The sequence below is a fragment of the Girardinichthys multiradiatus genome, chromosome 24 (assembly GCF_021462225.1).
Source record: "Girardinichthys multiradiatus isolate DD_20200921_A chromosome 24, DD_fGirMul_XY1, whole genome shotgun sequence".
NCBI classification, from domain to species: domain Eukaryota; kingdom Metazoa; phylum Chordata; class Actinopteri; order Cyprinodontiformes; family Goodeidae; genus Girardinichthys; species Girardinichthys multiradiatus.
Genome location: NC_061816.1, coordinates 379,727 through 406,346, shown reverse-complemented (window position 1 = coordinate 406,346; position 26,620 = coordinate 379,727). Strand labels below are relative to the sequence as shown.

General features: G+C 44.3%; 2 protein-coding genes across 2 annotated transcripts in view; both read left to right on the top strand.

Moving 5' to 3' along the window:
- The first annotated feature begins 9,348 nt into the window (after positions 1-9,348).
- Positions 9,349-14,032, top strand: LOC124861151 (GATA zinc finger domain-containing protein 14-like). Its single transcript, XM_047354673.1, has 5 exons — positions 9,349-9,430; positions 10,380-10,625; positions 11,607-12,273; positions 12,430-12,740; positions 13,047-14,032. The coding sequence occupies exons 1-5, from the start codon at positions 9,349-9,351 to the stop codon at positions 14,030-14,032; spliced, it is 2,292 nt and encodes a 763-aa protein (XP_047210629.1).
- A 163-nt stretch (positions 14,033-14,195) lies between these two features.
- Positions 14,196-26,620, top strand: part of LOC124861781 — a 41,228-nt gene continuing 28,803 nt past the window's right edge. Inside the window, exon 1 of the mRNA XM_047355716.1 lies at positions 14,196-14,390. The gene's annotated coding sequence lies outside the window, so the exon portion shown is untranslated. The remainder of the gene's footprint in view (positions 14,391-26,620) is intronic.

Here is a 26,620-nt window from a genome sequence, read left to right as displayed (position 1 = left end):
CAAGCTGGCACAGGCCCAGGATGCTGCAAAACAAGCTGGCACAGGACCAACAAGCTGGCACAGGACCAGGATGCTGCAAAACAAGCTGGCACAGGACCAACAAGCTGGCACAGGCCCAGGATGCTGCAAAACAAGCTGGCACAGGACCAACAAGCTGGCACAGGACCAGGATGCTGCAAAACAAGCTGGCACAGGCCCAGGATGCTGCAAAACAAGCTGGCACAGGACCAGGATGCTGCAAAACAAGCTGGCACAGGACCAGGATGCTGCAAAACAAGCTGGCACAGGACCAACAAGCTGGCACAGGCCCAGGATGCTGCAAAACAAGCTGGCACAGGACCAACAAGCTGGCACAGGCCCAACAAGATGGTACAGGACCAACAAGCTGGCACAGGCCCAGGATGCTGCAAAACAAGCTGGCACAGGCCCAACAAGCTGGCACAGGCCCAACAAGCTGGCACAGGCCCAACAAGCTGGCACAGGCCCAACAAGCTGGCACAGGCCCAGGATGCTGCAAAACAAGCTGGCACAGGCCCAACAAGCTGGCACAGGCCCAACAAGCTGGCACAGGCCCAACAAGCTGGCACAGGCCCAGGATGCTGCAAAACAAGCTGGCACAGGCCCAAAAAGCTGGCACAGGACCAGGATGCTGCAAAACAAGCTGGCACAGGCCCAGGATGCTGCAAAACAAGCTGGCACAGGCCCAGGATGCTGCAAAACAAGCTGGCACAGGCCCAAAAAGCTGGCACAGGACCAGGATGCTGCAAAACAAGCTGGCACAGGCCCAGGATGCTGCAAAACAAGCTGGCACAGGACCAACAAGCTGGCACAGGCCCAACAAGCTGGCACAGGCCCAGGATGCTGCAAAACAAGCTGGCACAGGCCCAACAAGATGGCACAGGACCAACAAGCTGGCACAGGCCCAGGATGCTGCAAAACAAGCTGGCACAGGACCAACAAGCTGGCACAGGCCCAGGATGCTGCAAAACAAGCTGGCACAGGACCAACAAGCTGGCACAGGCCCAACAAGCTGGCACAGGCCCAACAAGCTGGCACAGGCCCAACAAGCTGGCACAGGACCAGGATGCTGCAAAACAAGTTGGCACAGGACCAACAAGCTGGCACAGGACCAACAAGTTGGCACAGGACCAACAAGCTGGCACAGGACCAGGATGCTGCAAAACAAGCTGGCACAGGACCAACAAGCTGGCACAGGACCAGGATGCTGCAAAACAAGCTGGCACAGGACCAACAAGCTGGCACAGGCCCAGGATGCTGCAAAACAAGCTGGCACAGGACCAACAAGCTGGCACAGGCCCAACAAGATGGCACAGGACCAACAAGCTGGCACAGGCCCAGGATGCTGCAAAACAAGCTGGCACAGGCCCAACAAGCTGGCACAGGCCCAACAAGCTGGCACAGGCCCAGGATGCTGCAAAACAAGCTGGCACAGGCCCAACAAGCTGGCACAGGCCCAACAAGATGGCACAGGACCAACAAGCTGGCACAGGCCCAGGATGCTGCAAAACAAGCTGGCACAGGCCCAACAAGCTGGCACAGGCCCAACAAGCTGGCACAGGCCCAACAAGCTGGCACAGGCCCAACAAGCTGGCACAGGCCCAACAAGCTGGCACAGGCCCAGGATGCTGCAAAACAAGCTGGCACAGGCCCAACAAGCTGGCACAGGCCCAACAAGCTGGCACAGGCCCAGGATGCTGCAAAACAAGCTGGCACAGGCCCAAAAAGCTGGCACAGGACCAGGATGCTGCAAAACAAGCTGGCACAGGACCAACAAGCTGGCACAGGCCCAACAAGCTGGCACAGGCCCAACAAGCTGGCACAGGACCAGGATGCTGCAAAACAAGCTGGCACAGGCCCAACAAGCTGGCACAGGCCCAACAAGCTGGCACAGACCCAGGATGCTGCAAAACAAGCTGGCACAGGCCCAACAAGCTGGCACAGGCCCAGGATGCTGCAAAACAAGCTGGCACAGGCCCAAAAAGCTGGCACAGGCCCAGGATGCTGCAAAACAAGCTGGCACAGGACCAACAAGCTGGCACAGGCCCAACAAGCTGGCACAGGCCCAACAAGCTGGCACAGGACCAGGATGCTGCAAAACAAGCTGGCACAGGCCCAACAAGCTGGCACAGGCCCAACAAGCTGGCACAGGCCCAGGATGCTGCAAAACAAGCTGGCACAGGCCCAACAAGCTGGCACAGGCCCAGGATGCTGCAAAACAAGCTGGCACAGGCCCAAAAAGCTGGCACAGGCCCAGGATGCTGCAAAACAAGCTGGCACAGGACCAACAAGCTGGCACAGGCCCAACAAGCTGGCACAGGCCCAACAAGCTGGCACAGGACCAGGATGCTGCAAAACAAGCTGGCACAGGCCCAACAAGCTGGCACAGGCCCAACAAGCTGGCACAGGCCCAACAAGCTGGCACAGGCCCAGGATGCTGCAAAACAAGCTGGCACAGGCCCAAAAAGCTGGCACAGGACCAGGATGCTGCAAAACAAGCTGGCACAGGCCCAGGATGCTGCAAAACAAGCTGGCACAGGCCCAAAAAGCTGGCACAGGCCCAGGATGCTGCAAAACAAGCTGGCACAGGACCAACAAGCTGGCACAGGCCCAACAAGCTGGCACAGGCCCAACAAGCTGGCACAGGACCAGGATGCTGCAAAACAAGCTGGCACAGGCCCAACAAGATGGCACAGGATCAACAAGCTGGCACAGGCCCAGGATGCTGCAAAACAAGCTGGCACAGGACCAACAAGCTGGCACAGGCCCAACAAGCTGGCACAGGCCCAACAAGCTGGCACAGGCCCAACAAGCTGGCACAGGCCCAACAAGCTGGCACAGGACCAGGATGCTGCAAAACAAGCTGGCACAGGCCCAACAAGCTGGCACAGGCCCAGGATGCTGCAAAACAAGCTGGCACAGGCCCAACAAGATGGCACAGGACCAACAAGAAGGCACAGGCCCAACAAGCTGGCACAGGACCAACAAGCTGGCACAGGACCAACAAGAAGGCACAGGACCAACAAGCTGGCACAGGCCCAGGATGCTGCAAAACAAGCTGGCACAGGACCAACAAGCTGGCACAGGCCCAACAAGATGGCACAGGACCAACAAGAAGGCACAGGCCCAACAAGCTGGCACAGGCCCAGGATGCTGCAAAACAAGCTGGCACAGGCCCAACAAGATGGCACAGGCCCAACAAGATGGCACAGGACCAACAAGCTGGCACAGGCCCAACAAGCTGGCACAGGACCAACAAGAAGGCACAGGCCCAACAAGCTGGCACAGGCCCAACAAGCTGGCACAGGCCCAGGATGCTGCAAAACAAGCTGGCACAGGCCCAACAAGATGGCACAGGCCCAACAAGCTGGCACAGGACCAACAAGCTGGCACAAGAATTAAGAAACTAGTTAAATATGAAAAGTCAAAGTGAACCTTGTTGTTTCTAATATTTAATATTTATCTCATCTGTTTGTCTTAGGAATGTTGCACTGCTGTTGAGATCCATCTAAAAAGAAAGGATGAATAAACAAATGTGACTGAGTTGAATTGTTCCTGCGTCTCTTTGGAGGAACCAACCCTTTTCAAGTTTGGGAAAACGCTGAAGTGACTTCAGATGGAAAGAAAACTTGACAATACTTAACCATTTCTCATTATTTCACAAGGTAAATACTTTGCTGGTTTTACTGGTTGGGTCTAGGAACTGGAGAGAAACGGATCTGGTGGCGCACAGGGAGGAATAGAGTAAAAACTCCCATTTTACAACAAAATGCAAATTAATATTTCTTTTTCTGCTCTCCAACTGCATCCATCCTCAGCTGTAGATTGATCATTTTTTCTTTCTAGATGTTTAATATGGACTCAAAGCAGCAACAAACCCTTGTATCATAATTTCACAGGATCAGATTAGTATTTTGAAATGTCTACCAGGAGGCCCCACTACTGTCTCCATCTCAGACAGCTAGACACAGCTTGATGTTCCTGGTTTAAGAACCAATGCAGCAGGCCAGTATGGAGCTCCTGGAATGACCACAACCTCAACCATTCAGTGAACATTTCTTGTCTAACCTTAAAATCCAGGTAATCAACCAGATCATTTTTACAATTCTGCAAAGATCTGTTGATTATTCTTCCAGATGCTTGTTAGCTACAGAAAGGGTGCGACTTGCTCCATTTAAGTAAATATTGATGGAGGTGGATCTATGTTCTTAAAACTAAAACCTAATAAGTGCTGTGCATTTATCTAAGTCAGAACTCTGTAGAACCTCCTTAGACTACAGGTCCAGCTGCAGGTCTCTACCAGCTGTGAACATCTACAGACTAAAACCGTTCTCCATTCTTCTTTGATAAACAGCTCAAGCTCAGTCATTGTGGATGGAGAACATCTGTAAACATCAAGTCTGGCCACAGGTTCTCAGTTGGATTTAGATCTGGACTTTGACTAGGCCATTCTAGCACATGAACATGCTGTGATCTAAACCATCCCATTGTTGCTCTGACTGAATGTTTAGGATGGTTGTTCTGCGTAAAGGTGAACCTCCAGTCCAGTCCAGTCCAAGACGGTTTTCCATCCAGTCTGGCTGAGATGGAGCTGTTGATTGAGCAACAATTTCAGACTCTAGATCTGCTGAATATCAATGCTCTCCACACTTTTAAAATGTCTATTTGTAAAAATACTTCAGAGTAGAGCACTACTTTGAGTTGGTGCCTCACATAAACACCTTAGCAAGGTTCTGTATCCTCCGGCACCTGGACTCCACAGGAACCTATGCCAGGATCCTGTTTGTGGATTTCAGCTCTGCCTTCAACACCATCGTCCCAGCTCTGCTCCAGGAGAAGCTCTCCCAGCTGAGTGTGCCCGACTCCACCTGCAGGTGGATCACTGACTTCCTGTCTGACAGGAAGCAGCGCGGGAGGCTGGGGAAGCACGTCTCTGACTCCCTGACCATCAGCACCGGTTCCCCCCAAGGCTGTGTTCTCTCTCCTCTGCTCTTCTCCCTGTACACCAACAGCTGCACCTCCAGTCACCAGTCTGTCAAGCTTCTGAAGTTTGCGGACGACACCACCCTGATCGGACTCATCTCTGATGGTGACGAGTCCGCGTACAGATGGGAAGTGGACCATCTGTTGGACTGGTGCAGCCAGAACAACCTTGAGCTCAACGCTCTAAAGACAGTGGAGATGGTTGTGAACTTCAGGCAGAACCCAGCCCCACCTGCCCCCATCACCCTCTGTGACTCCACAATTGACACTGTGGAATCTTTCCGCTTCCTGGGAACCATCATCTCCCAGGATCTCAAGTGGGAGCCAAACATCAGCTCCCTCATCAAGAAAGCCCAGCAGAGGATGTTCTTCCTGCGGCAGCTGAAGAAATTCAACCTGCCAAAGACTATGATGGTGCACTTCTACACAGCCATCATTGAGTCCATCCTCACCTCCTCCATCACCATCTGGTACGCCGCTGCTACAGCCAAGGATAAGGGCAGGCTGCAGCGTGTCATTCGGTCTGCTGAGAAGGTGATTGGCTGCAGTCTACTGTCGCTCCAGGAACTGTACACCTCCAGGACCCTGAAGCGGGCAGGGAAGATTCTGGCTGATCCCTCCCACCCCGGTCACAGACTCTTTGAGACTCTCCCCTCTGGCAGGAGGCTGCGGTCCATCCAGACCAAAACCTCACGCCACAAGAACAGTTTTTTCCCATCTGCCACCAGCCTGGTTAACAAAGCCCAGAAACCACCCTGACATTCTCCCTTTCCCCCACACCCCCCCTGTTTTTGCTGACAGGACACCTGTAACCTGTAACTCTATGTGTTACATTAACGCTCAACTTGGACTCCTGCTTTACTTGCACAATGATCACCTGCACTGTTGTATTGCTCTTGCATCTTATACTGCTCTATATTTACTCTCACTCACTTAAAACTGTGCACTTATATTTATATTATATTGTAGATATGTTTGTACTGTTTAATTTGTACTGTATTGCACCGACTACGCCAAAACAAATTCCTTGTATGTCCAAAAACGTACTTGGCAATAAAGCTTTTCTGATTCTGATTCTGATTCTGATAAAGCTGTTAAAGAGCAGATTGCACACACTTGTTGAACCAGTTTATCTCTGTTATAATATCACTTCTCAGGAATCCCTCCTGGCAGCTTGTTTCCTTCCAGCTAAAGCTACATCACTTCTGCAAAGCCAGATTTCACGTGGGTGTGGTACAGTAAGAGTGGGAGTTTGGTTGTTTTCAATCCTGTGTGCTCCAGACGTCTGCCTCCTCCTTCTCTAGTCAACGAGGAGAGAAAAGCTGCTTGGAAAGAAACTGAAAGTATTTTACTGAAGGAAAATAACAAACAAAACTGAAATAATTCATTATGATTATTTCAGTAATCCTCAACTAATTAATCTCTGAGTGTACAGGCTAAAACATGCTACTTGCTGAAAGAACAACCCTCTCAGAGCAATAATTAGACTCAAACTGTACAAAACATATATGCATTTTCAGAGGAAAAACTTATTTGTATTGTAAACCCAGATTCTATGAGAATAGGTGCAGCCCTCAAAGGCTGAAAACTTTAGTCCACTTCCACCTGCTGGGTGGGCCTCACCTTAGTCGGTATAAACTGCCCTCAGACGGGGTAATCTGCTTCCAAATAGCATTTTTCCTTCAGCCATTAGGAACCAGTGAGGCTCAGAGCTTAAAGGGCTGCACCTATTCTCACAGAATCTGGGGTTACAGTACAGAACCAAGGTTCTATTTCATATAGGCTCCGCCTGTTAGTGGGTTAAAGGCCAAGCAGGATGTGGTCTATGCTTCACTGGTTCCGTCCAAACCAAAACATAAACTTCTGCCAGGCCAGAATAGATCCAAAAACCCAGTCTCCCACAGGCCTAATTACACGCTCAGAAGCGCCTGCGCCACTGAGGGGTCAGAGAGGAGAATAATCTCTCAGGACAGACCTGCTGCTGTGACGAGGTCACCATGTATGACCTCCTAACAATGATCAGAGCAGGTCAACAACTCCTCCTCCACCTGAGGAGTTAACCAGTCAGCTGCTGAATCATGCATGATGGTGCAGCGTGTTGTGATTATGAATCTGAGAATATTATTTAATATTAATATTTTATCAAATAATATTCCGGTCTGTTAAGGATTGTCCTGTGAATACCAGCCCAGTAAGGTGATGGTATTAGGACAAAATAGAAAGGTGTGAGATGAGCTCTGACATTATTGTACAGCATAAACTCTGCACATATATGGAATAAATTCACACAATTTATTAAAATACAAGAATTTATTAATAAAAATAAGTCAACTCAAAGTCAAACATATTTCAATTAACAAACTCTTTACTTTGCTAAAACAATCCAACTAAACTACCAAGCAGAATTAAAGAATAATGAAGACTAATGGACTATGTACAATATAAACAAGTTGATTAAAGATGATTAATAATTATGACCAAAAGAGTGATGCAACATTACCATGAAATGTTTATGTTTGAGAACCAAGGATTATCTTGAAGAATCTGGAAATGAAGTTAAGTTAGTCTTGGAACTAACTTAGAAAATAATCAGCAACCTTTAGACAACCATTCACAATGTAAGATCAGATAAAATATTATTTTAATAAAATAATATTTTAAATAATGATCTGCTGAATAAAACCAACCTTGTGGATGACTAATTCTCAATGATTTAATTAACTGTCTTTATTTATTAAAATAATATTTAAAGAAATATTATTAAGGGAGTATTTTGGAAAAGAGCCAAATCTTTCTGGAGAAATGGGGCTTAATGGTGTTTACTTAGTTATTAAATTTAGTAAAATGATGTTTAGGAACTATTATTTACCGGATTGAAAACTAAACCTTTCTGGATAAATATTATTTAGCACCAGAATCAACACATACCTTTAAAATACAGTTAATAAAAGGGTTAAAATGATCCATATTCTGTTTAAAATCACCCTTTAAATAAAGTTTATCTTAACTTTAAAAACCACAAAGAACACAACCTGAACACGTGTGCTGCAGATAGCCTGCTAGCACTAAGATAGCTGAGTTTCACACAAACAAAACTTCATAAAATGAAAAACGTTTAGATTATTTCATCCTAACTGTTAATCTGCCCAAACTTAACCTCATGAACCGTGGTGAGGAAACGTTGTCCAAAGGGCGAAGCTTGAAGAAACGTCCACAGTCAACAAACAGTTAGCTTTCAGCTAACCTCGGTAGCTTCGGGGGAGTTTAAGGTGCGTTCGCTCTGTGAACAAAGGGTTAGCTCCGGAGCTGTAGCTGGGTGGCCCATCCTGTCCGCTGACCACACGGGTTAACAGGATGAGGCGGTCTCTGCTGTCTTCTTTCCAGACTTGGAGACTGCGTCTTTGCAGGGAGTTTCTCTCCAACACCATTTGCATTTGCAAGGCTTGGAGAGAAAGTCAAGCAATGCTTATACCTTAATTTCCTCTTTTATGAATGAAATCACCGGGTACACAGACAGTGATTCATCCGTACTTAACTTGTGCATATGATCGATGATCTTATGACACTCTTGGATCCAGTTTGAAGAGTTTATGTCTATTTGCCAGCAAAGAGACATCAGCGCGCTGGGCCTCCCCTATCCGGTCCCATTCGAAGGCCGTGTGGAAGAGAAAGACTTGTTGGAAAGGGGGTGTTCTTATTCAGACAGAGGCATCGTGGGAAGTCCGCTGTTGCCCCCCTTTCCTCAGTTGTGCAGGAAGTAGGTTAATGCAATTTATTTTGAAAGTTCCAGAAAAGTCCGTACCGGAGATTAATGTTGAAATCCATGGCTATGGGTCCCAACAAGCACGACAACTTCATGCCTTGAGTTCAACAGCGGAGTAAATAATTTCTGATCACAGGGAGGCTTGATGGTAATTCAGCCGTAGCGACAATAATAACAGAGGTCACGACCCAGGGCTGGGATATAATTATGATCTCACCTTATGCCTGCAGGTGAAAGAGTTCACGGATATAAAACTGAGCAAACTTCTAATCATTCTGTCTGAACTTTGAGAACAGATTGAGACATGGAGCAGTTGAAACGTCCTGCAGATGAAAGCTAATAAATGAGCCCAGAGATGACCAGGTGTCATGATTCTGGAAATGGATCTGGATCTGACCCACATGCAGAAATACACTCAGGAGAAGTTTACAGATTTTAAGAGATTTATTTTTACAGAAATGAGTAGTGGCGAGAGAACCAGGATCAGAAGATCTCAAACTGCCCAGAGAAGAGGAGAACAGGTGAGTACGGAGTGATGGGATGACTAAGATAGTTGAAGTAATAAGAAACGCTAACTGGAGGAGATGATTGAACCACCAGGGAGAAGGAGAGATGTGGAGTCTTGGAGCACGAAACCAGAGGAAACTGAGGAGGGTAATATCCAAAGTAAGTTGATCTATGGATGCCTGAAGGATGCCTAAGGGTGTGAACAAAAATGTTTTGTGCATAGAACCTGTCAGAGAACAGTGCAGAGAACCTGTCAAGAGAACAGTGCAGAGAACCTGTCAAGAGAACAGTGCAGAGAACCTGTCAAGAGAACAATGCAGAGAACCTGTCAGAGAACAGTGCAGAGAACCTGTCAAGAGAACAATGCAGAGAACCTGTCAGAGAACAATGCAGAGAACCTGTCAGAGAACAATGCAGAGAACCTGTCAGAGAACAGTGCATAGAACCTGTCAAGAGAACAATGCAGATAACTTGTCAAGAGAACAATGCAGAGAACCTGTCAGAGAACAATGCAGATAACTTGTCAAGAGAACAATGCAGAGAACCTGTCAGAGAACAATGCAGATAACTTGTCAAGAGAACAATGCAGAGAACCTGTCAGAGAACAATGGAGAGAACCTGTCAGAGAACAATGCAGAGAACCTGTCAGAGAACAATGCAGAGAACCTGTCAGAGAACAATGCAGAGAACCTGTCAGAGAACAATGCAGAGAACCTGTCAGAGAACAATGCAGAGAACCTGTCAGAGAACAATGGAGAGAACCTGTCAGAGAACAATGCAGATAACTTGTAAAGAGAACAATGCAGAGAACCTGTCAGAGAACAATGCAGATAACTTGTCAAGAGAACAATGCAGAGAACCTGTCAGAGAACAATGCAGATAACTTGTCAAGAGAACAATGCAGAGAACCTGTCAGAGAACAATGGAGAGAACCTGTCAGAGAACAATGCAGAGAACCTGTCAGAGAACAATGCAGAGAACCTGTCAGAGAACAATGCAGAGAACCTGTCAGAGAACAATGCAGAGAACCTGTCAGAGAACAATGCAGAGAACCTGTCAGAGAACAATGGAGAGAACCTGTCAGAGAACAATGCAGAGAACCTTTCAGAGAACAATGCAGAGAACTTGTCAGAGAACAGTGCAGATAAACTGTCAGAGAACAATGCAGAGAACCTGTCAGAGAACAATGGAGAGAACTTGTCAGAGAACAGTGCAGATAAACTGTCAGAGAACAGTGCAGAGAACTTGTCAGAGAACAATGGAGAGAACCTGTCAGAGAACAATGCAGAGAACTTGTCAGAGAACAGTGCAGAGAACCTTTCAGAGAACAATGCAGAGAACTTGTCAGAGAACAGTGCAGATAAACTGTCAGAGAACAATGCAGAGAACCTGTCAGAGAACAATGCAGAGAACCTGTCAGAGAACAATGCAGAGAACCTGTCAGAGAACAATGGAGAGAACCTGTCAGAGAACAATGCAGATAACTTGTCAAGAGAACAATGCAGAGAACCTGTCAGAGAACAATGGAGAGAACCTGTCAGAGAACAATGCAGAGAACCTGTCAGAGAACAATGCAGAGAACCTGTCAGAGAACAATGGAGAGAACCTGTCAGAGAACAATGCAGAGAACCTTTCAGAGAACAATGCAGAGAACTTGTCAAGAGAACAATGCAGAGAACCTGTCAGAGAACAATGCAGAGAACCTGTCAGAGAACAATGGAGAGAACCTGTCAGAGAACAATGCAGAGAACCTGTCAGAGAACAATGCAGATAACTTGTCAAGAGAACAATGCAGAGAACCTGTCAGAGAACAATGGAGAGAACCTGTCAGAGAACAATGCAGAGAACCTGTCAGAGAACAATGCAGAGAACCTGTCAGAGAACAATGCAGAGAACCTGTCAGAGAACAATGGAGAGAACCTGTCAGAGAACAATGGAGAGAACTTGTCAGAGAACAGTGCAGATAAACTGTCAGAGAACAGTGCAGAGAACTTGTCAGAGAACAATGGAGAGAACCTGTCAGAGAACAATGCAGAGAACTTGTCAGAGAACAATGGAGAGAACCTGTCAGAGAACAATGCAGAGAACCTTTCAGAGAACAATGCAGAGAACTTGTCAGAGAACAGTGCAGATAAACTGTCAGAGAACAATGCAGAGAACCTGTCAGAGAACAATGGAGAGAACTTGTCAGAGAACAGTGCAGATAAACTGTCAGAGAACAGTGCAGAGAACTTGTCAGAGAACAATGGAGAGAACCTGTCAGAGAACAATGCAGAGAACCTGTCAGAGAACAATGGAGAGAACCTGTCAGAGAACAATGCAGAGAACCTGTCAGAGAACAATGCAGAGAACTTGTCAGAGAACAGTGCAGATAAACTGTCAGAGAACAATGCAGAGAACCTGTCAGAGAACAATGGAGAGAACTTGTCAGAGAACAGTGCAGATAAACTGTCAGAGAACAGTGCAGAGAACTTGTCAGAGAACAATGGAGAGAACCTGTCAGAGAACAATGCAGAGAACTTGTCAGAGAACAGTGCAGAGAACCTTTCAGAGAACAATGCAGAGAACTTGTCAGAGAACAGTGCAGATAACCTGTCAGAGAACAATGCAGAGAACCTTTCAGAGAACAATGCAGAGAACTTGTCAGAGAACAGTGCAGATAAACTGTCAGAGAACAGTGCAGAGAACTTGTCAGAGAACAATGCAGAGAACCTGTCAGAGAACAATGCAGAGAACTTGTCAGAGAACAGTGCAGAGAACCTTTCAGAGAACAATGCAGAGAACATGTCAGAGAACAGTGCAGATAAACTGTCAGAGAACAATGCAGAGAACCTGTCAGAGAACAATGGAGAGAACTTGTCAGAGAACAGTGCAGATAAACTGTCAGAGAACAATGCAGAGAACCTGTCAGAGAACAATGGAGAGAACTTGTCAGAGAACAGTGCAGATAAACTGTCAGAGAACAGTGCAGAGAACTTGTCAGAGAACAATGGAGATAACCTGTCAGAGAACAATGCAGAGAACCTTTCAGAGAACAATGCAGAGAACTTGTCAGAGAACAATGGAGAGAACCTGTCAGAGAACAATGGAGAGAACCTGTCAGAGAACAATGCAGAGAACCTTTCAGAGAACAATGCAGAGAACTTGTCAGAGAACAGTGCAGATAAACTGTCAGAGAACAATGGAGAGAACTTGTCAGAGAACAGTGCAGATAAACTGTCAGAGAACAGTGCAGAGAACTTGTCAGAGAACAGTGCAGAGAACCTTTCAGAGAACAATGCAGAGAACCTGTCAGAGAACAATGGAGAGAACTTGTCAGAGAACAATGGAGAGAACTTGTCAGAGAACAGTGCAGATAAACTGTCAGAGAACAGTGCAGAGAACTTGTCAGAGAACAGTGCAGAGAACCTGTCAGAGAACAGTGCAGATAAACTGTCAGAGAACAATGCAGAGAACTTGTCAGAGAACAGTGCAGATAAACTGTCAGAGAACAATGCAGAGAACCTGTCAGAGAACAATGCAGAGAACTTGTCAGAGAACAATGCAGATAAACTGTCAGAGAACAATGCAGAGAACCTGTCAGAGAACAATGCAGAGAACTTGTCAGAGAACAGTGCAGATAAACTGTCAGAGAACAGTGCAGAGAACTTGTCAGAGAACAATGGAGAGAACCTGTCAGAGAACAATGCAGAGAACCTTTCAGAGAACAATGCAGAGAACTTGTCAGAGAACAGTGCAGAGAACCTGTCAGAGAACAATGCAGAGAACCTTTCAGAGAACAATGCAGAGAACTTGTCAGAGAACAGTGCAGATAAACTGTCAGAGAACAATGCAGAGAACCTGTCAGAGAACAATGGAGAGAACTTGTCAGAGAACAGTGCAGATAAACTGTCAGAGAACAATGCAGAGAACCTGTCAGAGAACAATGGAGAGAACTTGTCAGAGAACAGTGCAGATAAACTGTCAGAGAACAATGGAGAGAACTTGTCAGAGAACAGTGCAGAGAACCTTTCAGAGAACAGTGCAGAGAACTTGTCAGAGAACAATGGAGAGAACCTGTCAGAGAACAATGGAGAGAACCTGTCAGAGAACAATGCAGAGACCCTTTCAGAGAACAGTGCAGAGAACCTTTCAGAGAACAATGCAGAGAACTTGTCAGAGAACAGTGCAGATAAACTGTCAGAGAACAGTGCAGAGAACTTGTCAGAGAACAGTGCAGAGAACCTGTCAGAGAACAATGCAGAGAACCTTTCAGAGAACAATGCAGAGAACTTGTCAGAGAACAGTGCAGAGAACTTGTCAGAGAACAATGGAGAGAACTTGTCAGAGAACAATGGAGAGAACCTGTCAGAGAACAATGCAGAGAACTTGTCAGAGAACAGTGCAGATAAACTGTCAGAGAACAGTGCAGAGAACTTGTCAGAGAACAGTGCAGAGAACCTGTCAGAGAACAATGCAGAGAACCTTTCAGAGAACAATGCAGAGAACTTGTCAGAGAACAGTGCAGAGAACTTGTCAGAGAACAATGGAGAGAACTTGTCAGAGAACAATGGAGAGAACCTGTCAGAGAACAATGCAGAGAACTTGTCAGAGAACAGTGCAGAGAACCTTTCAGAGAACAATGCAGAGAACTTGTCAGAGAACAGTGCAGAGAACCTGTCAGAGAAAAATGCAGAGAACTTGTCAGAGAACAGTGCAGAGAACCTTTCAGAGAACAGTGCAGAGAACCTTTCAGAGAACCTGTCAGAGAACTCTGAGTAAACGTTTTGTCTCTATTTGTCAAGATGAGTTTGTTCAGGCTTGTGCTCTCCTTGGCAGACACCCAAACTATTCATTAACTTTCCATCATTTGGATACAAGAACTTGTTCCCAAAAAGCAAACATTCAGGTTTCCCAGCAGATGTTGATCAGCAGGAACCAAGACCACACTACTGAGCAGCTCAGTGCCAGTTTCCTGCAGCAGATATCAAGCTCAGCTCCTTCAGCGCTGTTCAGGTTCTATTGGACCGACTGTTGGATCTGTGAGAAAAACTCCTTCCTGTTTGTCTTTCCACCTGTAAAAAGACCCAGCAGCAGCATAACTCCCAGACACAAGCCTGGTCCTGCAGGGAAACACGAGGTGAGTAAAATCTAGAATTTAGCACATTCCTCCATGATTTATGCATCATATTTATAAGGAAATATTAATGTAATCTGTTTACATCTAACTAAAAAGCCTGAACAAACAGCTAATCAAACCTTTTTAATAGAGCACGTTTCATACAGTGAGTACTTTCTACTCGGTTAGAGACATTAAAAGCAATGAAAGTTTGGTTCAAGTTCAGACGGCCTCTTCTTTGAAGCTTTTAATTAACAATCATTTGTTTCCTCTGTCTCTTTCAGATCCGTTATTTTATGTTTGGTATGATACGAATAGAAAGCAAATAAGAAACCTATGCATATCAGGGGTATTTAAAACATGCATTTGTTTTGTTATTTACATATTAGGAATTTTGTTTCTAAATGCTTTCCAAATTTCCCCTCCTGTACAGCCTTGGGAAAAAATGCTCTCACATGGTCCACATTAGAAAGAGCTGATCTATAATTTTATTTTATGTATAGGTGTCAAAATAAAACATGAGCTAGGAAGAAAACTGTGTGACAAGCTCTGGGAAGACGCTGTTGAGAGAATCCGATCTTCTTCCTTTGATTAAGTTGTTCATGTGGTTCATTTCTTAAAATCAGGGCTTTGAGAGATTTCTCCAGATGTTGTGGATATATGTGATTAATGTAATGGTGCTTCTTGTCATCCTGGCCACATGTTCTCCTCCCGCCCTAAATTATACAAAGTTTAGTTCAGTTATTTCTCAATTATCTCTTCAGTTCTTACAGTGAATCTGCAGCCTTGTCCACTTGTTGAGTTATTTGTTATTCCTAAAAGGAAATGATCGTTTTTACATCTTTGGTTGCTAGACCTTCTATACTGTGACACCGGAAATATTCCTGAAAATGGAGAAAATTAAAGTTTTACACTTAGAGGATATATATATATATATTTCTCTTCTTTGTGCACTGTTTTGTCAGTGTTACATTGTTTACTATATGCACGTTCAATGAGAGTTATATATTCTTTATTGTATTTCGTTTGATAGGTTCTAATAAATGACGAATAAAAAAGGCACATTAAAAGCGATGAAATGGTTATTTTCACACTAGAAGTTTGGTTTGGATAGATTTTCATCAGCAGTTTAGTTCGATGACCAGAAACAAATAAATGTGATAAAAAGTCTGGGAGGGGGTAAATACTTTTCACTGCTCTGTGGATGAAACAGAAAACTTGTGATGTTAACAGAGTTTGAAGATAATCTACCATTTAAACCAGAGCAGGTCTGTTGTTCTTCTTCCCTCCACCTAAGATGGAGCTGCTAATCTGAGCGCTTTCTTCTTCTCTGGTTTATGCACATCTGAAAATGTTTCAAATAAACACTGAATACGGGACTTTAAAACACCTGGACACTTGTTCAGTTGTGCTTGGATGAAGCATATCACATCAGCTGCAGTTCATGCACAAACAAGTTTGTTTCTCAGGAGTGAGAAGATATCTCACAGAGATGGAGATTAAACTGCAGATCTTCAGGTGGATGAGTAGCAGACTTTTGCAGAGTTTCATGTTCACATCAGATAACTAAGACAGCTGGGTTCGATGAACACAATAAGTGTGGACAGTGGTCCATCACAGGTAGTCTTCAGAGACAATAACCTTGACCACCACTGTGCAGACTGAAAAACGACAGTTTGGTGCATTTGAGCAGGTCTGTGTCTCTCTGAGATGAGCTTCAACTTTCTGTTTATCTTAAACAGAAGCTTTTTTTAACAAGACCAGAACCTCACTAAAGTTTTCTTTTGTTTTTGTCTGTGTCCTGTCCAGCAGAGTGGCAATCAGAATGGTTGTCTGAGTACCAAGAAGAAGCCAAAAAGATTCACTTTCACGAGTGGAGCGTTACAGCTGACTCTGTAAAGCTCTGCTTGATGCATACATAAAACTTTATTAGAAACTGCGCTGGGATTATCTCAATCACAACGGACACAGAGACAGAAACGAAAGGGAAAAAGAATGTCATATTTGAGGGTTTTTGTTGTGGACCAAAGTGCAGATGCAGGCGAGGAGTCGGCATGGCGAGGCAGAACGATGAGTAAACAAAGGCTAAACTCACAGGTAGGCAGGATGAAAACTGAGAGTTCAGGAGTCCAGGTTTGACAGCGTACGAAGAAACAAAGGGAACCTGTCCCAAGGAAGTAGACGCAACAAACCAGCATCAAACATTATAACCAAATTAACTAATGTACTGAATGAGAACAAAGGCAGGTAATCAATGAACTAAGAACAGGTGTAACGAGGAGGCAGGAAGGCAGAGGGAACAGGTGAAAACAATACATAGATTAAAACATGAAGAAGGGACTAATAAACAATACCGAAACGAAGCTATAAACAAATAACCAAATGAAGCATGAGAGTTAAGAATAAACATGAACCGAGAAACTAGAGGGAACATAAGAAACACCATAACCTGAGAACGAACAAGGAACCCATACAGCAAACCTAACACCACACAGACTGAACTGACAGGAAGGGAAGCAGAGAACATGAGGACTAGGATGTAAACAAACAAAAAATAAACACAACCTAACCAGAGGGGCTGGAGAAATAAGAGAAACAGAGTACAAATAATCATAATCATAATAATAATAATAATAATAATAGCAAAATGACAAAGAGAAAACCATACTATGTCAAAACTAAGAAAGATAACACTAACTAAAGGAGATATGAACGAGGAAGGAGAGAAACACAACCTAACACTCAAAATAACTGAGAAGAAAACATAACATAAAGCCAACATAGAGTCCAAAAGACAACACCCTGACAAAGAAAAGTAAGAACGAGAGGTGGGGCAAAAAGGAAAAAAGGAGAGAAGGCGAAAAGAGTAGAGAAAAAAGGATGAAGAGATTACAAGATAAGACCCTAGACAGAGAAAGAAGATATATCGGTGTGTCTAACACCTGAATCCAAACACCTGCGGGTGCATGTATGAGAGAGCTTGTTTATCAGGGGGTTTTTCCATAAAAATATTCAATAGCAGGCGTGAGGAGCCACAGACCTGCCCCAAAGGGCCCCCTGAGCACAGGAACCCCAGGAAGACGCCTGCCAGGACCACTCCCCGAAATCTGCTGAATAATTTCATTTGATTGCAGAAATATTTCCACTAAAACCAACAGTCAGAAGAACCTGAAGGGAATAAACCCTAGGAGGCCACATCACACTGTTTCAGGTTATTACAGAGAAGGACGTAGCTTTGGTTTACACTAGCAGGCTCCCAGTGCATTTACCTGCATCAGTCACTCTGTAATTACCTGCTGTTGGGAGTTATGATTTTTGATTGAATAATCTTAATCAATAATTATAATTAAAAATCATAATTTGACAAAACCAATTTCTTAACCAAAATCCTCATTTATGAATTGAGACCAGAGATGTCTTCTGGTGTGGTAATTGTGGCTCAACGCCTTTAATAATTACAACCGTTAAATACTCCGTAATAATTAATAACTATTACCAGAGATGTCACTGTTTAATTGACCGTTTCTGCCGAAACGTGTGGAACTTTAACCTTATCTTGAGTGAAGAATCACTCTTACACAAAATAAACACAGAACGCCTTCTGTTATCATCTATGTGAATATTTATTAAATCACAGCCCTGATACACTCGCTCTTTCGATTTAATAATCTTCACCTACTCAACATGCAAAGTTCTACATAAAAGGGGTAAAATATCTAACTAAGCAACAATAAAACAAACAGCAGTGGGTGTGTATTGAATCAACCAGCAGTTATGGCAAAAATGATAATATGACAAAGGGGTGTGGTGGTGAGTGGAGGTTGAGGCGCAGCTCCAACTGTAACTCAGTTATGCTCAGTCGTAAAACCTCCCCCAACTCTTGAGCAGATAAAGTGTTATAAAACTTTTTGGCGGCAAGCTAGTAAGCAGTGATGTTGAAGACAAAGAAAATGGGGAATTTCACCATGAGGTTATTTTAACAGTCCAGTCTCACAGCGCAGGTGCGCTGTGGCTCTCAGGTGGTAAAATACCCCACAAAACATGCACAGAGCTGAGAGCACAGCTGCTTCCAGACATCAACACGGCACATCAAAGTTTCAATAACAAGGTTACATGCACATATCATTCAAAACACATTAGATTCTAACTAGCGAATCTCATCGCACTAAAACCTCCTACTCTGCCCAGGCTTTCTAAGAAAGAAACAAAAATAAAGGATGGTTTTACTTGTTGTCGGCTTCCTTCTGAGCGGGGTCGAGCGAAGAAGGGGGGGGAGTAGGAGGTGAACTGTGCGTCCACAGTTAACTTCAGGGAAAGCGGTCAGTCTTCATCCTCTGGCCTCCTTGGCGAAAAGGAAAAATATGATCTGACCATCAAAGTTGACTTGGAATGGAACACGATGACGGTTCGTCTCTTCAAAACTCCGTGTTCTTAGTTACGTGTTAAACTCACGTCTTCGATCGGCAAAGTGACATTTCTGGCCTTCTTAGTCCAGAAACCTCAGTTATGAATTGTTCGTTGGCCAACGAGAGAGAATAAATGAAATCCACAAGGGACTCTTCTGCAGAAGTGATGCGCTTCAGTTGCTGGTCCGGTCTCCAGCTCAAGGCGGGGTGTTCAAGATGGAGGCCCTGTTATATAGCGTCTTGTGACGTCAGACTTGGGACGCCTCGTAATATCAGTCGTAGTGTTCGACGGGATATGTTGGAGTGGACTGTCCTGGATACAAAATGGCTGATGCCGTTGGAAAGGCATAGTGACGTCCCGCTCCGTGCAAGTAGTCCAATATTCAGCAAAACATGGTCCAACACTGCAAACATTCACAGGTAGGAGGGGCAGAAACCGTTTGTGGTCTCCAGGTTAGTCAGTGTTTGTCATAATGGTATATGATGCTGGGTCAAATGGGAGACAAGCACGGAGAAAAGCAGAGTGGGTTCAGAACTCCTTCTTTAATTTACAGAGAGTCCATTTATATGCATACGAGGTTCAGGGTGACAGGATAATCCTGATCACAAAGCATTTTCAGCAAATAGAACCTAACAAGATCCGGAGCAAGAACAAACACAAAGCTAAATGGCACATCATGACAGGGTTTGGGATCCAACTCATTGGAGCAGTCAGTTTGGGTGTCAGGGATCGACTAAGAACAGAATCAAGGAGTTTGCAGATTGTAAAACCTTCTGATCCTTTCACAGAGTGTAGAATCACTGGGTTTCATGTTAATCTGAAGTGAACTCTTTGTTTGAACCAAAGGAGCGTGACAGCATGTCGTTTCCGCCTCCAGCATGTTTTCATCTGTGTTGGGAGTTCCTTCCCATATTTACCACTCTGGTGTTTCAGCCAGAGTCTATATATATGCTGAAAAATCGCTGACTGAGGATGTGCAAAGTATTTAACAACAGCTGGAGGCTGATTGTCCCAGTGCATTCTGGGATCTGTAGACTTGAACAGACCAGATATAAGACCGAGCTGGATGTTGTATGCAGACAGGCTTTGAGCTGGACATGTTTGAACCGGAGTTTATCTGATGCTGGAACATTTGTTCACGGCTGAGTTTAACCCTCCTGGGTCTGGGTTCTGTCTTTATTATTGGAGACATTGGACTGTCCTGACCCCCCACCTGACCCCCCAGATTTAAATGTTTCAGATCATCAGGCTGATTTAATGTTGGAGAAAGGCAGCCTGGGTAATAATGATTCTATTGATTAAGCTCCAAACCAATCTGGCTCTATGTGAAAAAGTAATTACCCCTTTGGTAAAACATGACTTGGAGAAGGGGTGGAGGAGGGTCGAAGCTCAGCAGAAGAGCGGTGTTTTCCATGCAGAGGGTCTTTAAAAGTGAGGCCCTAGGAGATGATTGGCTGAGGAGGAGTGCGGACCAGCCGTTGATTGGAGCAGCCAGTGAGGAGTGATTGGACGCGGCGGGGTGGTGAGTCTTCCATGTTGAATTTTTGTTTCAGCTCCATATGCTGAAAACGGTGAATTTGTGCAAGGAGGTCGTATATAAATACGTCCATATGTTAAATGACTGTCAGAGGATCTAATAAGAAATAACAGTTTCAAAATGAATAAATTACAGTTGAAGAAAGAATAAAATTAGAAATGTAATAATTTAAAGCAGCTGTAAACATTAATTGAGGCAAAGTAAAGTTTGGGTTGGTTCTGGTCCGGGGGTTGGGGGGTGCTTATTTCTGTCAGTGAGTCTGTTTGACTGTAGGTAGGATGTTCTTGGCGTGAGAAATGATTGATGGGGTTGTTACTGCAGTTCAGCCAGGAAATCTCATGACTCCATCCAGGTCACTGTGATGTTAATTCAGCAGTCCAGTTTCATATCAGGAATAAGGAGTTGACCAAAATGATGAGAATGTTATTGTAAACTGTCACATAGGCCAATCTGATCTTTTCCAGAGGTTTGGCTGGAGTTCTATTCCTGGAACTGCGACCGAGAATCAATGTTGTGGATGCCAAAAGTTTTACCATAAATGAGTATGATGATTTCAATTGGTCAAAGAGGACAAAATACACATCAATGCTTTGTATCTGTATAAAACCGCCCTGTAAGAATTGAAAGCAGGGAACTTCTGGAATTTTTGATGATGTTTTGTGCGCTGTAAGAAATAAAAGTTCCCCCCGTGAAGGCTGGGAAGAGAGATTTCTCTGAGTTCTGTGTTAATTGTTTTAGCTCAGTAGTAAGACCGCTCATCTTCCACAAGAACAGTCAAGTAAAAATAGCATGACACGGGTGAAGACAATGAGATGACTGATGTGAAGCAGGTTGGATAACTAACGCTTACATAGAGGTGGTAGCAGGCGCTGAAAGCAAAACCATAATAATAAGAATAAACTAGAAAGCTAAATGCAAAGAAAAACCTAAAAAACACTCAACTAAATGTAAGCACAGAAATATGAACTGATATGGCAAAACCCCTTAGAACATAACCCAAAATACATCAAATCATGACAGATTTGGAGCTTTCGTCCTTAATGTGTCTTGACTACAGTCAAAGATGGGGGGTGGGCTTTTGGGGTGTTTGCCTGTGGCACCCAGGGGTGTGTCAGGCTGGCTGTGTGCCACAGGGACTGCGCTGGTCTCTGGTGGGTATCCCTCTCTCTTGGCCTCCCAAGGGCTAACTCACCCAGTGGGAATGGTAATATGTCCTCCCTACCTTGGTCCTTCTGAGTTCCAGCTGCCTTGTTGGGCTGATGCCTGCTGAAGCTGCTGCTGTTGATGATGATGAAACCTCTGTTGATGAAGCTGATGAAGCTGCTCCTCCTGCTCAGAGATGATTCAGGAGACTGAAGGGACTCTCTCTGGTCATGTATTTGTTGAGCTCAGTATTATTTTCTTTTTGAGGAAAAAGCCATGACAAATGAGATAAATAGAAGTGGAATTACTTGGTGTTCCTCACGACTGACCCTAAACCACAACATCTGACTGAAAAACCGCGGGAGTCAGAGAAAACGGCCACATCACTTGTCAAGTTGTCATTCCTCAGCCACTCTGGGACTGTCTGAGTTTTCCATCTCCACATTGCAGACGGACTAGATTAGATTTGTGACCATTTATGTCTCCGACAGAAACTCAGCCGATCCCAGCAGAGATTGGCTTCCCTCCAACCCAGAACAGGTGAGTCAGGATCAGCTCAGGACCAGGCTGGCATCAGAGCCCCTGTACATCTCCTCTGGGAGATGTTCACAGCTTGGGATGTTGTTGGAGAACCTAACCCTGCTTTAGATGTCTGCAGAACTTACTTGTCTGCTGGTTTCCTGGTCTTCATGATGCTGGTTGTTCTCTAATTTTCTCTAGAGAACCTCTGAGACCAGAAACTGAACAGCTGCAGATAAAATCAGATTAACTTACACAGAGATGGATTCAGGTTACTGATTAGGAGACCTCTGAAGATAGTTGGTTCCACTGGATTACATTTAGTGGTATCAGAGTAGAAAGGGCTGAATATAAATGAAAGTCCCATTTTTCTGACTTTTGTTTGTGAACAATGTTGAAAATTGTGGCTCGTTTTGCTTCACCATTTTGTGTTGGTTTGTTACATAAACCCCTGATAAAATCCATGAAAGTTTGTGCTTGAAACAGGACTAAAAGTTGCTGAAGGTTGCAAGCTGAATGTAGGGCTGAACACAGCAGATGTGTTGGGCAGGAGCTCACCAGAGACAGACAGATGATAGATAAACTGCAGCAGAGAAATTCAAAACAAAGACATCTTACTGTCGGATCAGGTAACCAACAAGCTTAGACAAGGATGACACTTTATTAAACAAGATAATTTGATAATTTGATTTCCAAAGAATTGCTCCAGTTTACCTGCAGGCTGGTGGCTCACATCACTGCCGAGAAGCCCTTACTCCTTAGATGGGATTGGTCTTGGCTTGAACTGAGAGTTTAGACTGTTTTTAACCCTTAGGTATACATTCTTTTTTTTTCTGTGAATGTGAACCAACAGTCTTTACTGCAGCTGAACTGAAAAATACGCACACATACAAACACGCTTGTACCCTCTTAGGCCTGCCAAGTCTGCCTGGCTTCCTCCTCTTCCAGCGGATTCAACACTGGTGGTCATGGACAACTCGGTCCCTCTCTTCACCCGAGTGTGCAAGATGTGCCCGCTTCCTTTCCGAGTGAAAACCCTTGATTTTCTCCCAGCTCCCCACAATAAACGAAACATGAGTGGTAGGTAGGTAGTTTGGGGGTTCCCCGCCCCCAAGTTGACTCGGCACACCTCAAACACACTCAGGCCACAGCCTAGAGCGACGGGGAGAATGAGTTGCAGTGAGGGATGGTGTATTGTAGTCCAGGTAAATGCTGCTTTAACATCTTTTTCGTTTCTGCCAGGCTTTCTGCTAATTTTAACCAGGGATCAAAATACTAACTGGGAAGACAGGGACACGAGGAACTAAACCAGACTAAATAATAAATCTAAAAATGAGCGAACATAAATGGTAACTAAATCTAGAAGGAAGCAACAACTAAATCTGAGAACACGGGAAAAACCATGAAAGTAAACAGGCAGAAGAATACAAAGTGACAAACACAACTAAATAAAACCTGACAGGAAGAACATAAACGTAAGGAACAAACAAAAGAAACTCAATAACAAACTTGGGGAAGAAATTTGATCTAAAGGAAACACATCAGCACAAATTTTCACTAGACAAAAGTAAACTACTAATCAGAGGAACAGGAAAAACCTGGCAGAACCTGACACTTTTATGAACTCTATGTCACAGCCGTTACTGCTTACGGGACAGCCTGGAGTACGGGACACACACACAGGTGCATGATGGGATTCATCATGCACCTGTGTGTGTGTCCCGTACTCCAGGCAAAACAATTTACATCAGCACTCCTTCTTGCCATAAATTTAAGTTATTCAACTTTTTATGGTTAAATTGTTTAGCATAATTTTGCGGTTGCTTCTGTATAATGCCATAATAATCCCATACATTAATCCTGTTTTCAGTTTTGTTATAAAGTGGCCTGTTTTAACCAGTGTGGCGGGTCGCCCGTTGGCTTGTTTCCATACAGATCTGGCAACATTGTACTAATGCAGAGGAGCTGGCTGTCAGGATCTGCCATTTTGGGTTTTTACTTTCTAGATTCTTGTGTTTGTGTGTTGGTTTATTTTCCTTTTAGGTCAGAGTTTCACCAGGTTTTCTTTAGTCTACTTTCTTTTATTGCTCAGTTCCTCAAGCTAATTAGTTTCCATCAGATACATTCCTCCTCAGTTCCCTGCAGCTTGTCCTCACACCTGTTCATTATTCTTCTGATTACCTGCTTCCCTGTCTCATTGGTCCATACTCCACTTCCCTCAGTTGATAAGTTCTCTAGTTTTCATTGTTCCCCGCTGGTTCCTCTCGTTGACAGCCTTGTTTCTTCCTAGTGGTTTATTTTCTGATAGCCTCCTGACCTGTTCCCTAGGATTACCTGCCTGTACTTGGACTCTGTCTGCCTGCCTGTAAATCTGCTATGCTCCATCTCATTAAACTTCATCTACTCACCATGCGGCCTCCTCACCATGTTCTGCATCCAAACCCTGGACCCTGACAGTAGGAACCAGCCAAAGCAAGGACCAAGCAGTGGGTGAGAAAAAGATCACGCTGTGGGAGTATCTCTGGCGTGTAGAGGAGAGAAGTGCGCACCAAGCCAGAGAAGAAGAGGAGCAGCGATTGCCGTTCTGGGGCTCACGCCTGGCGATCCCTCTGGATCATCTCCGACCTCCCAGCATGAAGCACCAGCCCGGCATCGAGGAAATAGACTCTGGAAATGGACTCTTGTCTGTAGCCTAGTTGTGTTTTTGTTTCTAATATTTTAGATTGATCCGCCCTCCTCGCACATGCTGATTGTCAGGATCTGCCGTTGTGGACTTGGTTGTGGTTTTGTGTTTATTTACTCTTCAGTCAGGTGTTTCTATTTCTTTGGGTTTATTAGTCATGTTTGTTTATTCCTTCTGTTCTGATAGTTTTTATTTATTCATTATTTTTAATGGATTTTTATCCCTAGTTTAGTTCCTCGTGTTAGTCTCTATTGTTTCAGTTCCTTCTGATAGGTTAGCTTTCACTTATTGTTTATGGTTTGGTTTGCATTTATTCTAGTCTTCCCTCCCTCTGAATGTTTGTTTGGGTTGGTTTACTTTTTTCAGTTAAGGTTTCCTTCATGGTTTCTTTTCATTCTTATTTGGCAGGATCTTATATCTCAGGTTGTTATAATTTCTTAGATCTGTTTCTCTAAGTTTGTTATTTAGTCCCTTTCTTGTGGTTTAGTTTAGTAGTCAGTTCACCTGTTCCTCCGTTTATCTGTTTTTTTCATTGTCTAGTTTCTCCAGTGTCCCTTTGTCTTCCAGTCCGGTCACCATAGCAACCATTCATATTCCCTCAGTTCCCTGCAACCTGGTCCAAACTTTCATGTTTCCTCTGATTACCTGCATCGCTGTCTCATTGGTCCAAACTCCACTTCCCTCAGCTTATAAGCTTTCTAGTTTTCATTGTTCCTCGCTGGTTCCTCATTGTTGTCTTCCCTCGCTACCCTGGTTGACTTCTCGAGTTCCTCCTTGTGGTTTAGTGTTTGTTTGCCTCCTGAAAATACGCTTTGGACCACCTGCCAGTACTTTGTATACTGCATACCTGCCTGTAAGTCTGTCTACTTCAACATTAAATACTTCATCATTCATTATCATGCTACCTTCTCGCCGTGTTCTGCATTGTGGTCCTGCCACCGAACCTACAACCATGACACTGATAAGTGAGAAAATACTTTCTGTAGTGGAAACATTACAGCTTGTAACGGTACGGAGCAAACAGGAATGAGCAAGAAGACCGGAGGTTGTTTCTATCAGAGTTTTATTTATTTCTGAGTGCCTTGGTAAGTGGAGTAAAAGTTAACATGACTAGCTAATGTAGCAAGCAGGGTACCCATGTGCTAACTCTGTTGGTGTGTATGTGTGAAGAGCAGGCACAGAGGAAATTTGTAAAAGAGGGTTTGAACTGATTTAGAGGCTCTTCATTAATATCTTCCAAACGTGTTCTATGTCCAGGTTAATAGTGTGACACTCCAGTCTGGTTAAAGTGTACTATGAAATTGTTAAAATGGTTTCAGATGTTTATTTAAAGAGGTGAAAATATAACTGGAGCTTTGAAAGAAGACTGAATATGGTTCCAGTAATATGTCAAGCATACTTGGAGACGTTAGTGTGTATGAGACTCATTTCTGGGTCCTCGTTTTAGACGACCCCGGCTAAAGTTGTCCCAGAAACGTCCTCAATTTTAGCGCTTTGTGAATGAGAAAAAGAAATGTTGCATGTAGACTGTTACTATGGTAACCAGGGGAAGGCTGGGTATGTTGTGTGCACGGTAACTGGTGAAGCTGCTGTCAGCATTACAGAGTAGAAGAAGAGCCTTGGACTGGTCTGATCCTGGCCGTGATAATGGTTTGATTTATGGTTGGAAACGTTACTGGTGTTGTCAACATTTGCTGTGCCCAGGTAAAATAATGTGGCTGGGTTGTGTTTTCTCTTACTAAAGGTGAGGACCCAAATGCAAATAAAACTTTTATGAACAAACAGAAAAACAAAATGCAAGAGGAGAACAGGCAGCAGCTGCAGCTAAGTGATGGAGAGAGGGAGAAATCAGAATGATAAACTATTTTTCAGTAAAAGGGAAACTGAATGAGGCATGAACTGACAATGAAGACGATGAAGAGTAAATCACCTGGTTAAATGTGCATTTCCTTTTGATGTATG

Excerpts from the sequence above, each read along its gene's own strand:
- LOC124861151 (XM_047354673.1), top strand. The coding sequence starts at position 9,349 with ATGATTGAACCACCAGGGAGAAGGAGAGATGTGGAGTCTTGGAGCACG. Across the intron at positions 10,626-11,606 it reads AGAGAACTTGTCAGAGAACA|AGAACAATGCAGAGAACTTG; the intron begins GTGCAGATAAAC and ends AGAACCTGTCAG. Across the intron at positions 12,741-13,046 it reads AGAGAACTTGTCAGAGAACA|AGAACAATGCAGAGAACTTG; the intron begins GTGCAGATAAAC and ends AGAACCTTTCAG.